Genomic DNA, 26,159 nt, shown 5'->3' on the forward strand with positions numbered 1-26,159 from the left:
CTAGTGGCACACCTTCCCCCATAATAGCATCTGAAGTTATTAAAGTACCTGTAAGTAAAATGGCAAAGAAGCAGACTGACGAATCGGCAAAACATCCAGAAAACTAGAGGCTCTCAAGAGCCTGTATCGCTCACCTGATTCTACTTGGATTTTTGAAATCATATAAAAAAATATAAAATTTGGCTAAAAGTGACAACACAACCTCATTTATAAGGAAAGGAACATGTTTAATTTCATTCAAAAGTCCCCCACTGGCGGCCATCTTGGATGACGGATCGGCTACAAAGTAACAACACTTGGTCAGCACCTCATAAGGAACATTCATGCCATGTTTGGTTTTATTCCATTCAGTGGTTCTCTAAAAGAAGTCATTTGTATGCATTTCCCATAGGGTCCTATGTTAAACTAAGTCCCCTGCTGGCGGCCATCTTGGATGATGGATCGGCTACAAAGTAACAACACTTGGTCAGCACCTCATAAGGAACATTCATGCAATGTTTGGTTTTATTCCATTCAGTGGTTCTCTAAAAGAAGTCATTTGTATGCATTTCCCATAGGGTCCTATGTTAAACTAAGTCCCCCGCTGGCGGCAATCTTGGATAATGGATCGGCTACAAAGTAACAACACTTGGTCAGCACCACATTAGGAACATTCATGCCATGTTTGATTTCATTCCATTCAGTGGTTCTCTAAAAGAAGTCATTTGTATGCATTTCCCATAGGGTCCTATGTTAAACTAAGTCCCACGCTGGCGGCCATCTTGGATGATGGATCGGCTACAAAGTAACAACACTTGGTCAGCACCCCATAAGGAACATTCATGCTATGTTTGGTTTTATTCCATTCAGTGGTTCTCTAAAAGAAGTCATTTGTATGCATTTCCCATAGGGTCCTATGTTAAACTAAGTCCCCTGCTGGCGGCCATCTTTGATGATGGATCGGATACAAAGTAACAACACTTGGTCAGCACCACATAAGGAACATTCATGCCATGTTTGGTTTCATTCCATTCAGTGGTTCACTAGAAGAAGTCATTTGTATGCATTTCCAATAGGGTCCTATGTTAAACTAAGTCCCCACTGGTGGCCATCTTGGATAATGGATCGGCTACAAAGTAACAACACTTGGTCAGCACTCCATAAGGAACATTCATGCTATGTTTGGTTTCATTCCATTTAGTGGTTCTCTAGAAGAAGTCATTTGTATGCATTTCCCTTAGGGTCCTATGTTAAACTAAGTCCCCCGCTGGCGGCCATATTGGATGATGGATCGGCTACAAAGTAACAACACTTGGTCAGCACCCCATAAGGATAATTCATGCTATGTTTGGTTTTATTCCATTCAGTGGTTCTCTAAAAGAAGTCATTTGTATGCATTTCCCATAGGGTCCTATGTTAAACTAAGTCCCCGGCTGGCGGCCATCTTGGATGATGGATCGGCAACAAAGTAACAACACTTGGTCAGCACCTCATAAGGAACATTCATGCCATGTTTGGTCTCATTCCATTCAATGGTTCTCTAAAAGAAGTCATTTGTATGCATTTCCCATAGCGTCCTATGTTAAACTAAGTCCCCCGCTGGCGGCCATCTTGGATGATGGATCGGCTACAAAGTAACAACACTTGGTCAGCACCTCATAAGGAACATTCATGCAATGTTTGGTTTTATTCCATTCAGTGGTTCTCTAAAAGAAGTCATTTGTATGCATTTCCCATAGGGTCCTATGTTAAACTAAGTCCCCCGCTGGCGGCAATCTTGGATAATGGATCGGCTACAAAGTAACAACACTTGGTCAGCACCACATTAGGAACATTCATGCCATGTTTGATTTCATTCCATTCAGTGGTTCTCTAAAAGAAGTCATTTGTATGCATTTCCCATAGGGTCCTATGTTAAACTAAGTCCCACGCTGGCGGCCATCTTGGATGATGGATCGGCTACAAAGTAACAACACTTGGTCAGCACCCCATAAGGAACATTCATGCTATGTTTGGTTTTATTCCATTCAGTGGTTCTCTAAAAGAAGTCATTTGTATGCATTTCCCATAGGGTCCTATGTTAAACTAAGTCCCCGGCTGGCGGCCATCTTGGATGATGGATCGGCAACAAAGTAACAACACTTGGTCAGCACCTCATAAGGAACATTCATGCCATGTTTGGTTTCATTCCATTCAATGGTTCTCTAAAAGAAGTCATTTGTATGCATTTCCCATAGCGTCCTATGTTAAACTAAGTCCCCCGCTGGCGGCCATCTTGGATGATGGATCGGCTACAAAGTAACAACACTTGGTCAGCACCTCATAAGGAACATTCATGCCATGTTTTGTTCCATTCCATTCAGTGGTTCTCTAGAAGAAGTTCAAAATGTAAATTGTTAACGACGACGACGACGGACGACGACGGACGACGACGGACGACGGACGCCAAGTGATGAGAAAAGCTCACTTGGCCCTTCGGGCCAGGTGAGCTAAAAAGTGCACCAACAAAAAACAAATCTCCAAATATTGATGTCGAAGCAGACATACATATTGATACAGAACTCACTCCGGACACCGTTGTCATGACAAAAATGATAAGTAAATTATCAGCAGATATGCGGACAATGTTTAGTGACGTTAATGATCGAATAAGTACTTTAGAGTAGAAATTAGTACAAAAGTTGACCCAGAAATTTAATCAGATTTTAGATAAACGGGTAAGTAAATAGTGAGTCATCAAAAATACGTAAGGATGTAAATAAGATTGTAGATGCACTGAGGTCAGATATTGATCAAGATCTTAAAGTAGTTGAAGATAAGTTAGATGGAGTCTCTAAAACAGTAGGTGAAATAGGTAGTAGAGCAACAAACCAAGCACAAGCTATTTCAAAAAACGTGATAATTCGAAATATTCCAGAGGGTCGGAATGAGAACCTAAAATTAGAAGTAGCGGCCTTATTCACTGAGGGTCTAAAATTAGACATTTAATGTTGAACGTAAAATCAACAAGTCTGGCCGGGATGGCGTGGTTGTTGTTTCATGTAAATCAAGAGATGACAGAGAGAGTATATTGTCAGCTAAAAATAAACTTAAAGTCAGCAGGCAATATAGTAACATTTATATACACCCTGACATGACCCTGCAACACCCTGACATGACCCTGCAACAACACATTGAATCTGAAAATGTGTGAGAGGATCTATCTTGTTGACGAATCCACCCGTTCAGATTCCCAAAGTAATGCTCGTTCAAATAGGCGTCGTGAACATAATAGTCACACTGGAAGTTACGATCGTCAATCTTCAAAGAGCCGATACAGGGACAGTTCCGATTACCGCACACAACGTAGTAGTTACAATGAAAGCTTCGATCGCCGATCATCAAAACATAGCAGTGAACATTACATGCAAGACAATTCAAATCAATACCATGATAAGTGAAAATAGGTTTTTGGAATGTCAACGGACGGAGTAAAAATACCTTTTCTGACAATTTTAATGTTTGTTTAAATTCAATTTCATGTTTAAATCTTGATGTTTTAGGTATTTACAGAACAATGATTTCCTTAGAGGAAATTTGTTGTATTGAATTTTCCCTCAAGGAAAAGTGTTTGTCAAAAATGTCCTCTCAGGAAAAAGTATTTCCTCCAAGGAAAATTTGAAGCTACAAATTTCCTCAAAGGAAAAAGTATTTCCTCAAAGGAAAATTTGAAGCTGCACATTTCCTCAAAGTAAATAGAATTTCCTCAAAGGAAAATTTGAAGCCGCAAATTTCCTCAAAAGAAAAAGAATTTCCTCAAAGGAATTAGAATTTCCTCTAAGGAAATAGAATTTCCTCTAAGGAAATAGAATTTCCTCAAAGGACATATTTATGCAGCAAATTCCCTAAGGGAAATCTTTTTCCCTTGAGGAAAAATCTTTTTCCTTTAGGGAAATTTGATTTCCCTTGAGGAAAACTACTTTTCCTCTGAGGAAATAGTTGAAAAAAGGGGCATAACTTTTTCAACAGTAGTACTAGAGCCAATTTTTTTTTAGGACAAATATCAGGGAACCAGTACAAACCAAGTTATCAACTTCATTTTGATTTAACTCCAAAAATTAAGGTGACAACTTTTGCACTTAGCGGAATTGCAAACTTGTCCCGGAAACTGTTTATAGCTGAAACTCATCTAAAGAAAGATGAAGTACTGAATGATTTTAAATGGTTTGGTCATAACAGAAATGGCATCCATAAAAACGCAAAGTGTGGGTCAGGTGGTGTTGGTTTTTTAATTAAAGATTATTTAACTGAAATTTTTGATATTGGTATTTTAGACCAATCTTTTGAAGGTATTTATGGTTGTACCTGCATCACAGGCTGTCAAATTTTAGATTTAATATATGTGTTTGCTATCTTCCACCTGATCACTCTACTAGTCAAGTAGACAAGGAACTATTTTTTGACACATTAATTTCACAAGTTTATGAATTCCAAAATGGTTTATTTTATATTTGTGGAGAATTTAATAGTAGATGTGGCGATGAGTATGATTACATTCCTGGAGTCGATTGTATAAATATGAGAAGCGCTATAGATTTTACACGTAATAGTTACTGTACTACATTTATTGATTTTTTAACAAGTAGCAATTGTTGTATGTTGAACGGTAGAGTTGGTACAAACAATGACTACACATGTGTTTCATCAAAGGGTCAATCGGTTGTTGATTATTGTATTACTAGCTATGAAAATCTTCATTTTTTCAAGACTTCAAAGTTATTAGAGCTTCGGACTTAATTATAAAATCTAAGCTTAATATGACTGGGTTGGATGCGAGATCAATACCCGACCATTCTTTGTTGAATTGTGAGTTTAAAAATATCAGTGCCTCATTACCGTCGTGTCATACCTCAGGAAAGCGTAGTTTTGAATTTATTAAGTTTGATGTAAAAAACATACCTTCAAATTTTTGTCACGGCGATGATATACATTTACGACTTTTAGATACTATCAATGGTCTTGAAACAAATGAAGTATCCCAATGTAATATTGATCAAGTTTATACTGATTTTTGTGCTAGTGTCAGCGAAGAAATGAATCAGAAATTGCATTCAAAAGTAATTGTCATGTCTGATAGTACGTATTATAATTAGAGAAAGAGAATTAAAAAACCTTGGTGGAATGATAATTTAAGTGTATTTTTTAATGATATGTGTTGTGCAGAAAAGTTATGGAAAAAGGGCAAATTGTCTCGTGTGTCTTGTGTTGAGTTAAAGTCCAGTTTTGTGTCAAAACGAAGGGTTTTCGATCGTGAGGTTCAAAAAGCAAAACGTAAGTACTGGTACACATTGCAGCAAGAATTATTGTTGGAATCAAAAACTGATCAACAAACGTTTTGGAAGAAGATAGGTGAGATAGGAATTGCTTCGGAACGCAAAACTTTAATATCAATGGAAGTTGTAGACGCAAATGGTAATGTATCTTTAAATGTTGATGATGTTTTGGTAAAGTGGAAATCTGACTATGCCGATCTACTTAATCAAACAGGTAACTAGGTTACTACGGATAGGAACATTCCAGTCGATCATAGCCCTGCCGTTTTGACAGAAAGCGACTTTCTTTTAACAGAAGAAATTTCTTTTGAAGAGGTTTTTAATGTCGTATGTAAAAGCAAAAGAGGCAAAGCCTCTGGTGTAGATAATATTCCAGCTGATGTTTTATGTAACCAGAATTGTATTATATTTTTACATAGATTGTTTAATTGGTGTTTTAAAACTAGTGAAGTCCCAGAGATGAACAACTGGTGCCCGTCTTATATCGGGGCCTTTTATAGCTGACTATGCGGTAATGGCTTTACTCATTGTTAAAGGCCGTACGATGACCCTAATGTATGTGTCATTTTGGTTTCTTGTGAACAGTTGTCTCGTTGGTAATCATACCACAGCTTCTTTTTTATAATTAGTCAGTGAAAGTCGGAGGTAATATATCAATAAATTCCGTAAAAAATGTCAATTCTATTTTCTCTGATAATTTGTTCATACCTAGATCTACATATAGGACCAAATAATCAACTTAAATATAATATTTCCACCAAAGACTATTTGACATACCGTTCAGTTGGATATTCAATGCTTGTGAAAACAAAGTTTACAGTTCCTGACAGCCTTGTTAATTTATAATTTTTTTTTTTTTATATTATACATGTATGTACATGTACACACTGTAACTTTTTAAATTGATGGGTTTGTGAATTACTTGTAAAGCTCGAGAAAAGGACCGAAAAACGGACAACGATTTTCAGCCATTTTCCTGAATGAAAAAAAAAAACGATTTAAAAGAAGTATTTCTTTATTAATTCCTTGACTGATTGCCCTAAATTTCAGGTTCTTTTTACACCTTTATAAAATGTCTGCTATTCATCTATAATGAAATTTATTTGATACATATTGTTAAAGCTGCAGTTATTTGGTTTTAAATAGATGTGTAACAACGGCGAATATGTGTCCCCCGTTGACAAAACACGTTTTAAAGCTAAGAATATTTTGCATTTGAAGTTATCTTCATATATATAGAAATATCAGTATACTTCAAAAACATAAGGACCTGAACATAAACTGAAAAAATATGGAAAGATATGGCGAAAATGAGCATCCCACTCCAGTAGGTTGGATCTTACACTAAATGCGACCGTGTGTTTTGTGATTTGTTGTCGTTGCATACTGCGAATGAGATACCCGTTGTTTTAATTTTTTTTGCAAACATTTACTTGTCAAACTGACCTCGTAATTTTGGCGATGTATGATTTCTTCTTTTTGTACTTTATTTTCTTCCTCTAGTTCCGTTTGTTGTACATTCTTGTACTATTCTGTGTGCAAAAGCCTATCAACATGGTAGAAATATGTATGACACGTCGTTACAAATTTTCAAAGCTTTCTTTTAAAAAGGGGTTAATGATTTTCAAGGAATGTTCGCCAGACAAATACGTTAAATTCATGGATGCTCTGCTCCAGTAAATTTTCGGATCTATGACACACTAGGTACAAACTAACCAAACATATTTGAATATATATGATTGATATGGACGTGTATCACCTTAACGTATGTATCACCCTGACCTTCGGGTGGATTTCTAAGAATGGCGCTCCCGATGAGTGGGATTCTCCAGCTCCAGTAAGTTCCATTTCGTGTCAAACCACTACAAGATTCAGGTCATTTAAATTTTCAATTAAGAATTGAATGCTTCTTTTTGTTACTTCATTAGGGTGTAAAAGCGTTGACCGAAGTATATTTTGTCTGCAGCGCCTAAAAATGTGCACGCGGTAAACGCTCTGTGAAGTTACAAAAAGAAGCATTCAATACTTATTATTACATTTTAGCTAGTATTATGAAAACACGATTGTTATCAAGTCTTTATTCAATGTACCTGTGCATTTTATTTAAGAAATAATTGATGACGTTAGTTTAGCCCTCACTATCGCTCGGGCATAAATAATCACGAATATAATTCCTTCCCATGTTAAAACTACAATACAGTATAGCTTGCATCAATTATTTCGATTCTGGTTAAGACAATTAATTTCTATGTTCGATGTGTATAAGTATAGATCGTTTGTGTAGGTTCTTCTATGAACCTCCCTTTTTTTATTGTAAAGAAACCCATGACTGGCACTGTAATTTTGCAGAGGAAGGAGTTTGAACAGCCAACATGAACGGTTGTCGTATTTAGGTCAAATATGTCAATTTAAGTGTTAATTGATACTTGAGAAAATATACACTGCACTGACTGCAGTGAATTAATTGAACATTTATTCATTTACTGTTGCGTGACGACCATATATATTCTAGTTATAGATAAAAGAGTGTTTGGATTGGCAGTAGCAATAATACTTGTGAACATTTTTGTATTGGTTCTAGCAATACTTGTTATTGCTACTGTCGACAAGGAACTAAAACAAGGATGGAAGGCGTGGGCAATGATATTGTTTACACTTACAGGTATACTAAATACTAGGATATGTCAAAATTTACATCATAGAAATTTGGTAAATGCAAAAAGATGAATATAGATATAGGAAGATGTGGTAAAGGTGCCAATGAGACAACTCTCCATCCAAGTCACAATTTATAAAAATAAACCATTATAGGTCAAGGTACAGTCTTCAACATTGAGCCTAGGCTCACAACGAACAGCAAGCTACAAAGGATCCCAACATATTACTAGCGTAAAACCATTCAAACGTGAAAACCAACGGTATAATCTATATAAAACACGAGAAACGAGAAACACTAATGAACCACATAAACAAACGACAACCATTGAACATCAGATTCCTGACTTATGACAGGTGCAAACAATTGCAGTGGGATTAGTAGGCCTTTTTATGGTACCAAACATTCTTCCTTTTCTAAAACAGTAGTATAACATCACACCATAGAAAGACACATGTATGTAATGCACTTAAAACAGTGTGCATGGTTTATTCTTCAATAATGAACCATGCTCTGAAAATAATTGTAAACAAATTAATAAGCTGAACACACGAGGACAATAATTATGTTTATCTAAGAACTATTTTGTAATTTCGGTTTTTCATTTTTCTTCTCAAATACATTTGCATTGAAAATCTCAAATATCTTCAAATATAAATCAAATATTTTATCTAATCATGCAGATCTACTTTTACAGAAATTTATAACGATCATTTATATAACAAAACATTTGACCAGAATGAAAAAAATGAAATATTATCCAGTTCTCGGTGCGATCAATTATGAAAGTCAATTTGCAATTAAGTGCGATATACTGTATATGAAATAAAAAAAAACCAGCGTGCTTCCGATTCACAGGTCCATACAGACGAATATGATAATTTTACTATGTGAATTACATTATAATATAATTTTTATACCGAGGATAATCCTTATAAATTACAGACACAGATATCCAGCCATCACTATGATACGTTTTTTATTTTAAGTGTCTAATTGTATTTTTTTTAGAGATATTGAATATTGCTTCAACAATAATAGTTTGGACAGAAGGTTATACTGTGGGTTGGAGTTGGTGGTTGTCCTTCTGGTCCGCAGTACTTCTTTTAGGCATCATTGCATTAACATGTCTGTGTTGCATTATGGCAGCTGCTGAAGACGATAAAAACTCGACTGAAGAGAAGAAAAAGAGCAATAACAAGCTGAAACGTTTTTTTATTTACTATTATGTTGTAGATGAAGATTGAGTTTTTTAAATTTAAAAGCAGCTTTTTTTATATAAATAAGTTTGATCTGCTTGAAAACCTTTTACGAAGATATTTAAGCCGTTGCATTTTATGTGAGAAAAGAATCTGTTTTGTTTAACACTGTCATCAGAGATGTCAATAAGAGTTTTTGTTACATATCTTGGTACATGAAAGGCATAATGTTCATCAATGATATTGTAGATGACGATGCGATTTCTTTTATGATGACACTATTAATAAAATATATAACTTTAGTTTATATATGATCTGTCTTTTAAACTGGATATAAAAAATGTACCAAATGACTGAAAAAGAGTTGTTAATACAGCAACAAATGTCACGTAACAGCAACTCATTTGGGTTTGATTTTGAGCCTAATAATAAAAAAAGCCTATTAGTGCATTATTTGCCAAAGTTGTTTATTTACTTTTCAATGATCAGGGATATGCTTCTCCGATTTCACAGCAAAGCTGTGAAGAAAGTTGTAGTATTGAAATAAGTGATATGAAATAGATTTTTTTTCTTCTGGCTTTTAAATGTACTATCATATAGAAAGCAAACTTCAAGCTTTCCAATACAAAATATAACATAGTTTAGTCTCTTATAATTATTTAAATTTGAAAAATATAGACTTTATGATACAAATGAATATGCCAAGAGTAAAGAGATAGAAATTGTAGAGGATATATTTGTGAATGCACAGAAATAAAATAAAACACAAATTAGAGAAAATTGTCTGATTGATAGTATTTTGTTTTTAGAGTATTTTTCAATGATGGAAGAGTAATTTTCTAATTCTTATAACTCTGGTTTTAAATTATTGGTTTCTATCGTCAACGTATTACATTAACTCTGTAAAGCTCAAACATTAAACAGACTGTGCAAGCTTTCCTTAAATTGTTGAAAAGACGCTTGGACATTTCAGAATATTCATATCTTTATTAGACAAAAACGAGTCATTGGTCGACAGATGGAGGGAAATTATGGAATTTATGTATTGATTTGGAATATGCTTGTTAAGGTTTTGAACTCCAAAGTATTCTCTAGATGGTATCATATACTGTATATTCAGATCGAAGACCAATTCAGTTTTTGATGTAGAAGATTTCTAATGAGACAACTAAATGTATCAACCCAAATTCGAATAGGCAAAGTACGGCCCTTAACAATGAGAAAAAAATATAAGCCATACAGTTGGCCAAAAAGTGCCCCGATATGAATTAATTGAAAAAAACTAATTACAACGGCATAAAAGAGGGACGAAAGATACCAGAGGGAATGTCAAACTAATAGATTGAAAATAAACTGACAACTCCATGGATACAATTATAAAAAATACAATGTAAGAAAAACATATATGACAGACATGAATCACCAAAACCTACTGAACTACTGGCTCGTGACTCGGGACAGGAACATAAGGAATTTGGCGGGTATAAACATGCTTGTGAGCGCTCAACCCTTGTACAACCTGGGACAGTGGTGGGACAGCATAAAACATGAACAAACTATAAAAATAAGTTGAACACGGCTAAATTTGTCAGATCTATACAAAGCAGAAAGACATTAAACAAAATCACCACAGACCGGATGTTCATGATATTTATAAATCCCTTAAATAAAAGACATAATGTAAAGATATGTGAGTACTCGCAGAGACTGACATCTGGATTCGAATCAAATAGCAAATAATAAAATAAACTATGTATCTAAGACTAATATATCAATCAGAACACATCCACTATCCAAGGAACTTAGATTTTTTGTTAAAATACAATGTATTTTAAGCCAAGGCAATATACAAACGAATATCATACACAAATAAACATCTTTTTAATCTGCTTTAAAATTCATGTGTGGTAAAGCATGTTTTGTTTCATATCTAAAAACTAATGACAAGATCTCAAAATGAAACTATTTGGCAATTCTTCAATAAAAGATGATAGTTAATACAATCTAAAACAGAAGAGGGAGAAATCAAAGAGACGTTTAACTTAGAATCCCTTCTTCCAAATAATATCTATATCTACAAGGACATAATGGGTATTTTTGAAAGACCGAATAAGATGTTAACGTTACATGTGAATTAAAAACGGTATCATGTGACATTTGCGTTGCCAATGCCGATTGAGATGAATATTGTTTCTGCATTAATGAACAACTGTTTGGTTCAAAAACTCCAATCAAACATCGAATGGCTGCAAAAACTAATTACAAGCTCATATGTGGTGTCAAATCCAAAACGTTTTCATAAATCTGACATTCGATTAGAACGGTTAGTTAACATGTAATCTCGAATGATCATTTTTATTTTGGGGTAACTGAAAACGAATGCATGCATAGAAAAAAGTGTTTGTCTGAAGTGATCACAATCAACTTCGCAAACTAATCTCAATGTTGCAATGGAGGGACAAATAAATGTCACATTTAAAGGAGAATAGACACAACATTAATCAGACAAAGAAGCCCTACATAAAAAATTATTTCGCAAACATTAAGAAAGAATAAATGAAAAACCGAATCAACTGAAAAAATAGATGAAACGCGCGTATTCTTTAAGTTAAGTATTTAACAAAATACAACTAAAAAGTTTACAATAACGTAAGGTAAAAATGAATGCTTATTCAATAACAAATCAGATGATAGTGGTTGGTCGTAATCAGTAACACAAATGTCCTATGCCCTGTCGTTCCGGCCAGCAAAGAGTGATATCAAAGGCGTTACCTTAACCATAAAATAAACTACATTTTCATAACAAGATTTGCATTTTAAAAGATAAACTACACAGATCCTTTTGCATAGGTACTATTTCTGTACTACAAATATGCAGTACTGGAATACTGGTACAGAAATAATACAATATTCTATGTTTGAAAATCATGATTTGTAAAAGAGATTTGAAATAGAAAAACTTTCAAAATTCTGAAAATGTAACGGTAGTAACCAAAAGTCTGTAGTACCTAAATTTCAAGTACAAATTAAGTACTGTAAAAAAAAAAAAAAAACAGTTACCTATAATATTACAATAATTTTAAAGTAACAAAATAGTACTGAATATTGAAAGTAAATTTCCAGTCCTACAGATTTTTAGTACAGAAATAGTACCTATGCAAAAGTAGCTGTGTATAAACTTTGCTGGTCATGTCATTTTATTGTCAAAAAAAGAGAAATCATTTAAAAAACTATCTAAATATCCATAACAAGACAGTAAGTCGATCGAATAATATCTTTAGATCACTGGATAAAACGTGCATAACAATAATGTAAAAGATCAAATTGTCTAGTCAAACTGTCTCTTTAATTTCATACTAAAATATAACCATAAATATTGACATATTTAGAAACTTTTTTATGGATAGTATTGCATGAAAAAGGTAGAAATATCTAAAATTAGGAAAACGTCATATAATTACGACAAATATTGCCATTTAAATTTTTAGTTCAACCTTAAATCTCAATGAAAAACTTTTTTTTATATTCGCAACAAAAGATGACATACTTTAAATTTCTTCCGTATAAACTACAGGTATACAATATTCATAAAAATTAAAATGGCGAATCATGTATTAGGAATTTGTACAGAGTGTAATAAAACAAATGGCGAGGAGTTTTGCTTAGAATGTGAAGTTATTTTATGTTTGAAATGTAAATCGTCTCATCTCAAACGGAAATCAAATAAGAAGCACCATGTCGATAAATCATATTCGAAGATTCTAGATAAGAGGCCATCATGTCTTATTCACTCGAAAGAAGTTGTGTTTTATTGCAGCTCATGTTGTTTACTTATTTGTCCTAGCTGCATGCTCGAGAAACACAAACAGCATGACGTGGATGAAATTGAAAATGCTGTGTCCAAAAAGAAGGAAGGTATATCAAGTGAAATAGTGGATCTGGAATCTAGATCAGAAAATGTCAAACAAATCGTTGACGATCTGAACGTGTTTGAGGAAGCTTACAAGATTGATAATGCTATCTTGAAAAAGGTGATCAAGGTAAGAAGTGATACATTAAAGGCTCTTATTGATAAACACACAGAAACATTGATTCAACGCGTTACTCTGGAGGAAAGTTCTCAAATGACCCGGAAGTCGGAAGAAGTTTATAAACTTGAGGATATAAAATTGCTATGTGACCTCCAAATCGAACGTCTAAAAGGTTCTCTGGAGAATACAAAAGATATTGATATACTATTGTCGTATGGAGAATGGGAAGAAGATGTTCAGCACGTAAAGACTAGAGAAATTAGTGAATTCAAACCGATTCCACCAATTAGGTTTATAGAGCCAGGCAAAGATGAAGAGACAATTAACGAATTATTCGGAGCCGTGGAAATAGGATTTTTGTAAGTAATTTCACTACACTGCACGTTATCGGCATATGCAGATTTAGATAAATGAGGCCTTTGTTATAAAAGCAGTTTCAATTTGTAAAAAAGACTGATAAGAACTAATATATCACACACAGTAAATAGAAAATTCTCCAAATTTGTCGAAACAAAAATAAATATTTAGAAAATTATACATTTATAAATAGCAGATTTGAATTATCTAAAGACAGAAAAGATAGTGACAACTATATTTTTTTATTATTATTTTAAAATGTAAAACCGTGACAAGAACATTGTTAACAGACTAAATTAGACAATTAATGGCTTGATGTACTGTATACTGATCACAGTATATTATAGAGAAATGATCGAATAGATATGAAGCCGTTAAGGCCTTTTGAATTTGTTTTTTTCTGTTGGGTTGTTTTTAGTTTAAACGTTTATATGTTATCACAAGCAAAATGATTATCACTTCCTGTAAATTTCATTCTGGATGGAATGGGCTTAGATGGTTTGACTTCTATTTAATCTTTTAACTGGCGCTGTACATTTATTTTTAAAGTACAAATACACTGACCTTCAAGGAAAATTCAAATCGATAAGTCAAATGGCAAAATCAAAAGCTCAAACATATAAAGGAATGGAAAACAACTATCATATTCCTGACTTTGTTATTGCATTTCTTTGCGTAGAAAATAGTTATATCAGTTAATACAATTCCCCGGGAAAAATAAGCACTTTTATATGCTTTAATTTGGCATTCAGTTATTAATACAGCTGTTTTTGAATTATAATAAAGGTGTTTCCCTAAACTACCTGTATGTATAGCCAGTAAGTGAACACTGAAAATTATTGTGATAATCATGCATATTAACCATTTTTTCCTGCGAATTTAATTTGATTGAAAACTGTTTATTAACAACAAAAGAAAAAAACTGTATATGTATATATATGTTATTAAAAAGGAGTTGTTTTATATTATATTAGATAAAATGGTACAAAACATTTAAACTGTATCAGTCTTGTCTCTGTAACAGTACTAGTAAGACACAAGTGTTTTACAAATTTATACCCAATAATGATATACATATATGGAAATAGTGCCTATTGATCCGTGAAGAACGTGTCTGAAATAGATATTATCGTATACTTGCAGTAAACTACAAGAAGGAGATCACGTGAGGATCAAGTTATCAGTGACCGAACCAATCAATGGCTGGGGAGATGTCACACACGACAGTATCGGCACCGTCAGAGGTAAAGATAATTTTATAACCACTGTTTTGATAAGACTTGCTCTTGATTGTCTTTCTCTTTAAAATGTAACTTTTGTTAGTCGACTTATCATAGTATTTATTGCTTTTAAATTTTTGCTTGCGGTTTTGTCTGAAATTTTACACACTTTACTTATTGGACTATATCAAATCTATGCAAATAGAACTCCTTTTATTATTTTGTTTCATGTGTATGACTCGGTATTCTCACAGCAATTGTTTATATATATATATATAGTTGATGAAGTGGTCATTTAATAGTTATTATTTAGTTTTCTGTGTTGTGTCATGTATACTATTGTTTTTCTGTTTGTCTTTTTCATTTTTAGCCATGACGTTGTCAGTTTGTTTTAGATTTATGAGTTTGACTGTCCCTTTGGTATCTTTCGTCCCTCTTTTAATAGCATAAGTTTGTTCAAATGTTATAGATGATTATCATAATTGCAAATTCAGTCTGTAACATATGAATTAACTTTTGACTGTATTTGCTTATTGGCCAGTTGCAAGTATTTCATGCTCATTTTGAGCTAACATACAAATAATTCTTGTTCTGTTAAATTAATCGTTTTCTATGTAAATTAGTTTGTACTTATAAACTCCGATGATGCTTTTATATTAATCAGAATATTACACGGCGGGCTTTCATCAGAATTGACTTCCTTTTCTCAACTCTCAGTCTGGTATTGTAAAAGTTCTTCAAATCTTAAACTGGTTGTCAGGTTTGGTTTTTAATAAATTTAAGGTTTCGAGCATCACTAAAGACACACGATTAAGAGACATAACGTCCAGTGTCAAATATTTCATGCATTACTTGAACGATATTATGTTAGCAAAAATACATTGGTCCTTTCGGGACCTTTTATAGCTGTTTATGCGGTATGGGCTTTACTCAATGTTGAAGGCCGTATGGTGACTTATAGTTGTAAATTTCTGTGTCATGTGGTCTCTTGTTGAGAGTTGTCTCATTGGCAATCACATCACATCTTCTTTTTGTACTGTAGATAGGTTCTATTATCATACCAGGAATTGAATATTGAGCCTAAATGTTAAAGGTTATTCGGGATTAACACTATAGTTGGGATTTTAATTTAAAATAATTCAAGAGCGAGTAAAAACGATTTTTTATGACTTCAGTTAGAATTGCGCAGTGAATGGGAAATGATCCCTACACGAGTTATCTTATTTTGTATCTACAACTTAACTGTGCATGGCTGCTTACTTTTACATCCAAAATAACTTAACGAACGTCCCCACTTTTACCCAGGTTATTCTGTCGTTTTAGATAAAAAAAGACCTAAAGTTATTTTCTATTTTTGAATGAAATAGCAAAATGAGTTTACGTTAATGAACAAGTAATTAACAAATGACCTAATAGTCTATGTTTTTATAATACTGACACGAATGACATTTCCAATAAAAAAAAAAATATGGACACATTAGGGGGATTAGGCACGTTTGGGTGTTTATTAAAAATGAACACGTTTGGGCGTTTATACAAATGACATGCTTTCGCGCTGTTTAACAGCTTAGACATGTTTTACAGTTCAGTAACGTCATGTGGACACGTTTTGGGGGAAGGACACGTTTCTGAGTGTTACATATATAGTATTATTCAATTGCCATTTGTCTTATGCTGTATTGTGTTAATTGGCTTTTATAAACATTCCTTTTTTATGTCGCCTCTTAAACAATTTTGTCTTAATGTCAGCTTTTAAGAAAAGTTAAAAACATTGCACAAATATATATGCACCTTAACTTTCACGTTCGTGTGTATTTTTGTGTGTTTGTTAACATATTTGTTTTCAACAATTCCATTAGATTGTCTTACTAGAGTCATGTTATTATCGTCAGGCACTCAGGATAATTTCTTTCTGTTTTAGGTGTAAATGATGACATCGTAACAGTCGATTTCAAAGAATTTTCTGGTTGGGAAGCATTGGTTTCAGAAGTTGAACTTGTAAAGTCTGGTGTAAGTGTCTTACTTATCATAAACAGATTAAAATTATTCGATTAAATATTAAACTTGGCTGAACCAATTAGACGCATTGACACGTTAACGCCCAAATGGATTACACATTTCGTGGTTAAAAAAGGTATGTCTACCAAACAATGTTAATGGATTGATATCTTCTGTATGAAAGTAAAGTTTATTATTATACACAATTTTGCAAAAATATATTAATACAAATATTCAAAAATTTAAAATGATCTCGAAGCAATCATTTCAATGATATTAATCCATTTCATAAACCGACCAGCCTTTGCATTTAGTATAAATCGAATTCGTCAACGTTACCGTATAGGGAATAGTTAAAAATAGGTATTGTTACACCAATAAACAGATAATGTGATATACAAATGTTCTGATAATGATGCTTATAACTCCGTTGTTCTATTGACACATAATCAACAAATTATTGAAAATACATCAGTGCGTAATAAGCACGATTGGATAAGAACGAATGCCTTCAACCCGAAGTATTTTCATACAATTGCTTTTTTATAAACAAAATATATTGTTTAAAACATTTTTTTGCTGTTTAACTAGCTATCACAACACATAAAAATAGGCCAACGATACTAAATATAAACCACAACAGACTAAACAATTAAAACAAACAAGTCCACACCACATTACATAACATTAGAACACGAAGTAATAAGTAACACGAACCTCACAAAATGAAGAGGGGTGATCTCAAGTGTTTTAGAAAGGTAAGCAGATCCTCTTCATATGTGAAATACGTAGTTAACTTTTACTTGTAACTCAACAATATCTTTACTGGACCTTATACAGAAAAACAAAATATTGTTAAATGAAATCACAGTTTTAGTCTGTGAACTAATAATTTTAAAACACAAAAAAAAAAAATAAAAAATATTAGCATGGATACATGCCCAAAATGAAAGTGTTTATGAGTTAATGTACAGATTACCATTTCTTTCTTCAATCATTGTTCAAATCTACTGCTTGTTTGAAATACATATTTGTAATTGATAGAATGAAGAACAGTGATGTTATTATTGGAACAGGAAACAAGATACTAGAGTTTGAAGAATACATAACAAAATGTGTTTATAAAGACAACTCAATATATAATAACTAAGTGAATATGTGTATATAGGACTACAAATTTTGTTTGTAATTTTGCAAAAATATTCTATGTACTTGCTTTTATATCAATAAATAATTTTAAAGAAATAAATTAAAGGTGTTTTTCATATATAAGTATGGACACACCTAGTTTTATGTATATTTAATTGGTACTCCTCACGAATCAAAAATCGATTTTGGTTTTGGTCCAACGTTAATCACAAATCAATGTCTTATGTGTACGCTTTGAACACAAAATAATCATGTATTTTATCGCTGTGTATGTTTTAAGCAGGGATGAATAGATATTAAGTTCGAGTAAAGATGAGTCATTTATACAACATTTTAGTCATGCTTACTAGATTCTTAAAAAATAAATGAACCAAGAATGATTTTGGTATTCATATATATTTGGTCAGGTCCGACCAACCGACGTTTTCTTACGTGTGGAGACCATTTCGCTGTTCGGGTGTATAAATATGCAGCAACATCCTGTCAAAATAGGGACATTGAAACTAATGCCTCTTGCAGAGAGAATGACAAGATATCGACATGTTAAAACCCAAGAGGAATAACTTTAAAGTTGAAATTTGTTTAGGTGACCTATAGCCAGAGTTTACTTCTAACTTTTCAATATATTTTCATGTTTGAATGTCAGTCACCATTTCCAACCAAGTTCGATTCCTAATACAAGCCAGACCAACAAATTGTAATTAATGCTAATGGGTTCTCGTGCTGAACATGCATGAAATGTTTTGTCACTGAACTGTAAAAATCAATCAATCGTATCAATGAATAATCGTACAGTTTAGTTGTGATAAGAAATTGTATCTAGATCGGTCGTGTATTGTTCAGAGAAATAATTAATTGATCAATCAAAGATCAACCTTGACAACTTTTAAAAAATAAACATCAAACTGCTTAGCACTGAAAAAAGCTCGTCTATTGTGATTTGGAATCGTCTCAGAAAATAAAAGGTTTTATATATAAAACTGCTGAAATCAAAATTTTATTTTGAATTTATTTTCAGTTATATATGCGTTAAACTTTCAGGTCATTAATATCAATATTGTGTAATCATAAACCTATACTGTAGCGTGAACACAACACAAAAACAACACCTGTTACACAGGTTTCAAAAAAGTTCTAGCATTACAGAAGTACAGTAGAACAAGAGCGATACTTGCAGTCGCAGATATACGTATGCTTTCCTAATAACAACAATAATCACTCGTTGCCTTATAATATATATAACAACCTGTTTGATATTGTTAGTTATACAAACATACATAGCCGAAAATGTTGGCCCTGTATTTGTTAGCTGTGGTAATCTGCCTGTCCGAGGCAGAAAAATGTTTTCAGGAAAAGGAGGCAAAACTCATCAACGGAATAAAAGCGTCCTTAAAAACGATGAAAGAAAACATGAAAGGTGTACATCAAATGGTAGAGAAACTTGAAGTTAATATCAAAGGTAAGGTTTTCAATTACAACAGCTTTACAGACAAAGTATATTTTTGTAAAGTTTTATCAACAAAATAATCGAGATTTGGCTTTAGTCATTCTACTGAATAAAAAACAACAGTTTCATTTTATCTTTTCATTTAAACATTTAACAGTAATATTTCGTTCCATTAAAACAACATAAAAACAACAAGAACACAAACTAAAAAAGTACAGTTTTATCCGGAAACCAATGCATATATGACCTAATTAGCCGACAAAAACGCTTGGTAAATAGTCATTTTACTATGAAGTTCACGGCCGACACTCGGCTAACCGAGAGATTGGTCGGTTAATCTATATTGAGTATGCGGCTATATCGGCGATTTGTCTGTTAATCGGGTTGGCTAAAGTCTGTTAATCAGGTGTTATCGAGAAAATCATTGAAAGTTCAGCATGTTTCATAGTATAACTTTCTAAATATATTTTCATCATAAAAAGTATTCATGTCTAACAAAACAATTCAATGTACTGAATTCAGTGGTGTAATTATTATTTTTCTAGCTTCGATGTACGATCTATAAAATGAAAAGGCGGGTTTCTCATCAATAAATTTATACACATTTTACACACATAAAATGACACATTGGTTAAATTTACTTGCATTCAATATTTTGAACATCGAAAAAAGAAAAGCATTATGTTTGTTAACCATATTGATATCATTGTGTGAACAATCTACACGAAAATCTGTATTTTGGTGACATAAATCAATCTTTATTTAAAACCTGGTCTGTTAATGGGACGGATGTATAAAACTCGGTCTGTTAATTGGTCTGTTAAGAGTTATGAATGGCAATAAAAGTATAATTTTATTGCTATATTGGGTGTTATCGGATCAAATGAGTAGGCTCAAGACGAGCGGCTAAAATATACGGAAACACCACATGAGCAATGAAACATAGCATATATACGGAAACAACACATGAAATTGAAAATTGATAAAAATGGTTTCAAAAAGTGTAATATTAAAGTAATATTAATTTCATCCAAGAATGATCGCATTTATCATGTTGATTCTGCTTAATTGTCATGCATGACACAAATTTGTCATCTACATTGGTAACCAATATATATAAATCAGAGATAAACGTCGTAATGTAACTAAACATCAGTAAGTAAAATATATTGGGATGACAAAATATGAAAAGAAAGAAAGAATAATGAGTAAGATAAACAAAATGTAGAAAAAAATGACATAACAATTTGAAGAGTACAGAAATCAACAAAACTCCCAATCCGGACCCTCATGGTATACACGAGAATCTGGATGGAAACAGAATATAGAATAATAAATAAGGACAGTAGAGAGTGATACATTGCTAAAAACGAGAGAAAAATAATACTTGTTTAAGAATACACACATGAAACACCGATGGCTGTTGAAACAGTAACGGATTGCGATGTACTTATATTGGTGACAAATTCTAGAAGTTTACATGCGGACAACTATGGTGGCAGGTTAATGCCATTTTGCGTTTTCGCCTTACATATTCTATATGGCGGAAACGCGAAATTGCGAAGTCGAAAACGCGAAAATGCGAAACCGATTTCTCGTTTCCGACTTCGCCTTTTCGCGTTTTCGCGTTTTCGACTTTGCGATTTCGACTTTTCGCTATTTCGCGTTTTCGCCCTATAGAATATGAAAGGCGAAATCGCGAAAACGCGAAATGGACTTCACCGGCCACCATAGACAACTGTAGTTCTCCTCTGCACTTATGTAGAAAGGAACTAAACGGAATAAAATTAATTGAAACTTAAAATAACCAAATGTACCTGCATTCGCTCCTTTCCGTTTACTTCTTTTGTGATTTGTAAACAAAATATGATTAAGTAATAGAAGAAAAGAACCAATCGAATGACGCTAACGAATTAGGGTTTAACGTCCAGTGACAAATATCATGTTCATATGTGAACGAGAACACGTTATATGTACCCTGTGTTGTATTAGAAAGACACTTTCAGTCGGAATTGAGAACGTGCTACTTCAAACAGACACAAAACTTAAGGCTGATTGAGAACGTCAATAAAAAATTCATGCATATTCAAGAGGCCAATACATATCACGCTATATTGAAGTGACACACCCTTCAATAAAATGCAAAGAAAGTCAAAATAAAAATGCTCTTTCTAGGATACTGTGGCACCGTATTGTCATTTGTGTTTACTCAGGAACATCTCATTCTTAAATTTGTCGTGGCTAAATAACTCTTAACTGACACAATTTCAATTGTCCAACCCATTAACAGACTTTATTCCCATAATTTTCACTAAAACGTGGTATTATTCACGTTATTTTACAATTATGAAATATTTACTAATGTCAATTTATTTTTTAGAACTACAGTACTATTTTTTGTCCTTTAAATGATATCTAAATTTGTTTGTTTCGCCTTTTATTTAAAGAATTGCTATGCGTATAAGCATAAATACTACATACTTGCGCGACGCCTTTTAGTTTTACTGAAAACTGCGCAGACTAAGAAATGTTTTTACAAATGCAAAATGTTCTATGATAGATATCATTTTGTCAGACACTTTTCTTTTTTTGATTTGGTTCTTATAACATGCCAAAAATCTGTATATTTAATAGGGTTAAACATTAAATTAAGCGTTTTACTCTTAACAGACGTATAACCAACCCGATTAACAGACCAATCGCCCATATAGCCGCATACTCAATATAGATTAACCGACCAATCTCTCGGTTAGCCGAGTGTCGGCCACGAAGTTATGACAACAAAGTTTTGAACCGAAAGATAAATACAGTATACTAAGTAAATTGAAAAAAGTGGTCTTATTGTTAAAACATTAATAACTTAAGAAAACCAACAACAATGCTACCAAAGGCTTCTTTCAAAATATCTATTATGCATTTTCAGAAAAATCCAACATTTGCAAAAAAGGATGGAAAGAATATAAAGATCATTGCTACAAATATCAAAATGACAAAAAGTCATGGCGGATGGCAGAGGTAAAGTAGAATCTATTTACGCTCAATCTTATATTTCTTATTATACCCCCGGTTTGAAAAAAGGGGGGTATACTGTTTTACCTCTGTATGTCTATCCGTCAGTCCGTCAGTCCGTCAGTCCATCAGTTCATCAGTCCGTCAGTCCGTCAGTCTGTCAGTCAGTCCGTCCGTCCCATGAATATTTTTCGTCAAATTTTTCTCAGGAACTACACTACCAGGATTTCTGAAATTTGGTTTCAGGCTTGATATAAGTCAGCTATACCATAGCTGTGATGCGTTTTCAGATTCATCACTCAACAACGTCCTGTTTACCGAACACTTGTTTGATTTTACACATGATAGCCAAGTTGAAAATTTTTCGTCACATTTTTCTCAGGAACTACAATACAAGGATTTCTGAAATTTGGTTTAAGGGTTAATATAAGTCAGCTATACCGTGTGATGCGTTTTCAGACTTATCACTCGACAACTTCCTGTTTACAGAACACTTGCATATTTTTAAACAATTAATATTATCCACTTACGGCGGGGGTATCATCAGTGAGCAGTAGCTCGCAGTTTCACTTGTTTCTTTTAATTTAATTCTGTGTGATGATATAGCATTGTTGTTAACTCGCTTCTAATGCATTCTTATTCAGAAAAAAATCCTTTTGTTGCTAATAAATATGATTTCCAAAATAAAACTTAGAAGATGGGGGATATAATTGCAATGATAAACAAAGAAATAAAAGTTTTTAAGATATGACAAACTTCTATAGTATTTATTTGTAGAACTTACTGATTGAATAAATGAAATTGTTGTGATCTTGTAGAATTAATAATGGAAAATTTTATCGACTCTATAAAAGATGAACTTTCGGAACCTGTTTGTTTCAATTTTGTGTGAAAAGAAATATAAACGTATAGCTATTTCATTTACAGAAGCAGTGTCGAACAATGGGAGGGTACCTGGTTAAGATAGAAGATGTTTCAGAACACAATTGGGTTGTGCAAAATATAAAAGGTATAATATTATCATGTAGCTAAATTTTAAAATTTAATAGATATTGACTAATTGATACCACTTATATAATTTTGAAGAATTTCCCAACGTTATGCAAGAACAGGAACCATGTACTAATCATAAAATAACTGCTAGCGTTTGTCCTCATTAAATACTAGTACATCCGTCTTAACTGCATGGTTCAGGATACATTAACTGTACAATAAAGTTGTTCTCAATAGATTTTAAGTCCTTTGCTAAAATTTGAGACAGATTGGCAATTGATTGGCAAGACTGTTTGTTGGAATAAAGAAAAACAAAAAAAATAAATACTGCATTTTTCAGACGTGTTTAAAAATACCAAATTTTTTTGTTCTCTTCGAATGATATTGTCTTTGAAGCAATTTAAGGGGAGAACTATAATACTAGTAGTATGTTTTTTTGTAAAGTAGTGATAGCGAATGTTGATTTTTTTTCTTTTATCATGTCAGTGACACAATTTGTTCTTTTATTTTTTCAAAGTACAAAAAAAAAATCTATCTTATACAGTGTATATTTCATTTCAAACTTTTGTTTCTTCTTATTTATCGAAACGTGTTCCACACAATATATTAGTAGCTTGAAAATAAAGCCCGTGATTCATACAATATATTTGAGGAAATACATACATATGATATAAAATTGAGAATGGAAATGGGGAATGTGTCAAAGAGACAACAACCCGCCCAAATAAAAAACAACAGCAGAGGGTCACCAACAGGTCTTCAATGTAGCGAGAAATTCCCGCAACCGGAGGCGTCCTTCAGCTGGCCCCTAAACAAATATATACTAGTCCAGTGATAATGAACGCCATACTAATTTCCAAATTGTACACAAGAAACTAAAATTAAAATAATACAAGACTAACAAAGGCCAGAGGCTCCTGACTTGGGACAGGCGCAAAAATGCGGCGGGGTTAAACATGGTTGTGAGATCTCAACCCTCCCCCTATACCTTATTTGTTAAAGTATTTAACAATGCAAGTATTTTTTTTATCGTTGCCTATATAGCTATATAGCAAAAAAAAAAAAAAAAAAGAGGCATGTTTGGTTGTGCTACAAGTACTATTTCCCCATTGGTGTCCACTTTTTGACGTTCATACTATTGTGTAGATGTATTTAGTTACCGAACCATGTGTCATACATATTGTGTATCAAAATTGCATAAATACGATTAATTTAGTCATAGTTATTCAATTCAAAACATTTTACAGGTGGCAATCTTGGTTCAACATGGATAGGAGCTTCAGATGCTGGGAAGAAAGACTGGAGATGGGCATTTGATTTATCTAAAGTTACATATAGCCTTTTTAACCCTGGTCAACCCGATAACGGTGGAAATGTTGAAGGTTGCCTTGAGGTTCGCTCTGTATTTGGATATAAATGGAATGACTTTCCATGTTCTTCTACTAACTCCTACGTATGTGAAAGTCAACAGGTAATTGTAATTATCCTTATGTCGCCAATTTTCTGGATTGAGATCAATGCTCTCCAACTTTGTATTTGTTTGGCCTTTTAACTGTTTTGATCTGAGCGTCACTGATGAGTCTTATGTAGACGAAACGCGCGTCTGGCGTATTCAATTATAATCCTGGTACCTTTGATAACTATTTACGTTTGCATATTGCATGCATTTATGTTACAGGGAACTTGGGTAAAAAATAAGGATAATTCGTAATAAATATATAATATAAATGTAATCAGAAGCTGTGCGCATACGTGATGATGTTTACGCGCAAATGTAATTGTAATGTTCGCAAATAGTAATGCACCACAAGACAAACAGTAAGTTCAGGTTCCAGTGTTTGATAATTATTTTGGATGGCAGTGGTCAATGTTTTATTCAGCTACACTTTTATACATGAATAATGTCTAATGATAAGAAAATATCGATGCAAACATATGTTTTACATAATAATGTGATTTCAAAAAAGAAATACTAATAATGTTACCATCTGCACCATTTAAACATAGCAGTTGACCTACTAATAATAATAATGACATATAACTTGTAACTGGTGCTCACAAGGTACATCCATTGTGTGCTCATATAACTGTGTTAGCAGAATACAGTCGCCCAACGAAACAATATATATCGAAATTATATATCGAAATTATATTTCGAATTTTAAGTTCATTGTAGCAACTGAATGCAATGTGTACATGCATTTTGAAAACACCTCTTAGCATGTTCATGGTACATTGTTTTACGAGTTTTTCAACGAAGAGGGAAATGAATAATACAATTTACACTACTTCGTGTAAATATTGTTTATCGTCCCAAAGAAACGCACCAATTGTTATTTCTTTTAACATAACTAATCATCTTTAATTTTTTTTCAGGGAGTGTCATGTCAGCCGTATTCGAAATTGTTAGTGAAAAGATAAAACCTTTACTGAATGCTACCAGGGATTGATGCAATATTTTTGTTTCTTATCTTGCATCAATAAAAAGTCAAACATTAAACATTTAGTATTTTTAAACTCTTTAAATTTGAAAATGTGATGATACACAGAGGGTACTAAACTATTATGAGGACGACGGATAAAACGCACACACATACAACCACGATGAAATGAAAAACAGAGAAAAAAATGTGACCAAATGTATAAAGAAACCTCCATGCAATCACTTCAAAGACTGCTTACTCCTTACATTGTATATAGGCGATGTAAACAAAACATCAACCAATCAATTATTGCTATTGTAAATTGTATAATTATATAATATATGGGTAAATGTCTTGCTATCGTAAGGGAATATAAAATAATTAAC

General features: G+C 33.0%; 2 protein-coding genes across 2 annotated transcripts; both read left to right on the top strand.

The window, feature by feature from the left end:
- Positions 1 to 12,705: 12,705 nt before the first annotated feature.
- Positions 12,706 to 18,045, top strand: LOC143048628 (E3 ubiquitin-protein ligase TRIM45-like). The gene is made up of 4 exons (XM_076222416.1): positions 12,706 to 13,536; positions 14,678 to 14,778; positions 16,676 to 16,764; positions 17,797 to 18,045. The coding sequence occupies exons 1-4, from the start codon at positions 12,746 to 12,748 to the stop codon at positions 17,809 to 17,811; spliced, it is 996 nt and encodes a 331-aa protein (XP_076078531.1). The 5' UTR covers positions 12,706 to 12,745; the 3' UTR covers positions 17,812 to 18,045.
- Positions 18,046 to 19,052: 1,007 nt separating this feature from the next.
- Positions 19,053 to 25,850, top strand: LOC143048629 (perlucin-like protein). Its single transcript, XM_076222417.1, has 5 exons — positions 19,053 to 19,360; positions 22,272 to 22,363; positions 23,285 to 23,366; positions 24,598 to 24,821; positions 25,727 to 25,850. Exons 1-5 carry the CDS (start codon positions 19,189 to 19,191, stop codon positions 25,769 to 25,771), a joined length of 615 nt encoding a protein of 204 aa, XP_076078532.1. The 5' UTR covers positions 19,053 to 19,188; the 3' UTR covers positions 25,772 to 25,850.
- The last annotated feature ends 309 nt before the right edge of the window (positions 25,851 to 26,159 follow it).

The sequence above is a fragment of the Mytilus galloprovincialis genome, chromosome 10 (genome assembly GCF_965363235.1).
Source record: "Mytilus galloprovincialis chromosome 10, xbMytGall1.hap1.1, whole genome shotgun sequence".
Lineage (NCBI taxonomy): Eukaryota > Metazoa > Mollusca > Bivalvia > Mytilida > Mytilidae > Mytilus > Mytilus galloprovincialis.

Excerpts from the sequence above, each read along its gene's own strand:
- LOC143048628 (XM_076222416.1), top strand. The coding sequence starts at position 12,746 with ATGGCGAATCATGTATTAGGAATTTGTACAGAGTGTAATAAAACAAAT. Across the intron at positions 13,537-14,677 it reads GCCGTGGAAATAGGATTTTT|TAAACTACAAGAAGGAGATC; the intron begins GTAAGTAATTTC and ends GTATACTTGCAG. Across the intron at positions 14,779-16,675 it reads CAGTATCGGCACCGTCAGAG|GTGTAAATGATGACATCGTA; the intron begins GTAAAGATAATT and ends TTTCTGTTTTAG.
- LOC143048629 (XM_076222417.1), top strand. The coding sequence starts at position 19,189 with ATGTTGGCCCTGTATTTGTTAGCTGTGGTAATCTGCCTGTCCGAGGCA. Across the intron at positions 19,361-22,271 it reads ACTTGAAGTTAATATCAAAG|AAAAATCCAACATTTGCAAA; the intron begins GTAAGGTTTTCA and ends ATGCATTTTCAG. Across the intron at positions 23,367-24,597 it reads GGTTGTGCAAAATATAAAAG|GTGGCAATCTTGGTTCAACA; the intron begins GTATAATATTAT and ends AACATTTTACAG.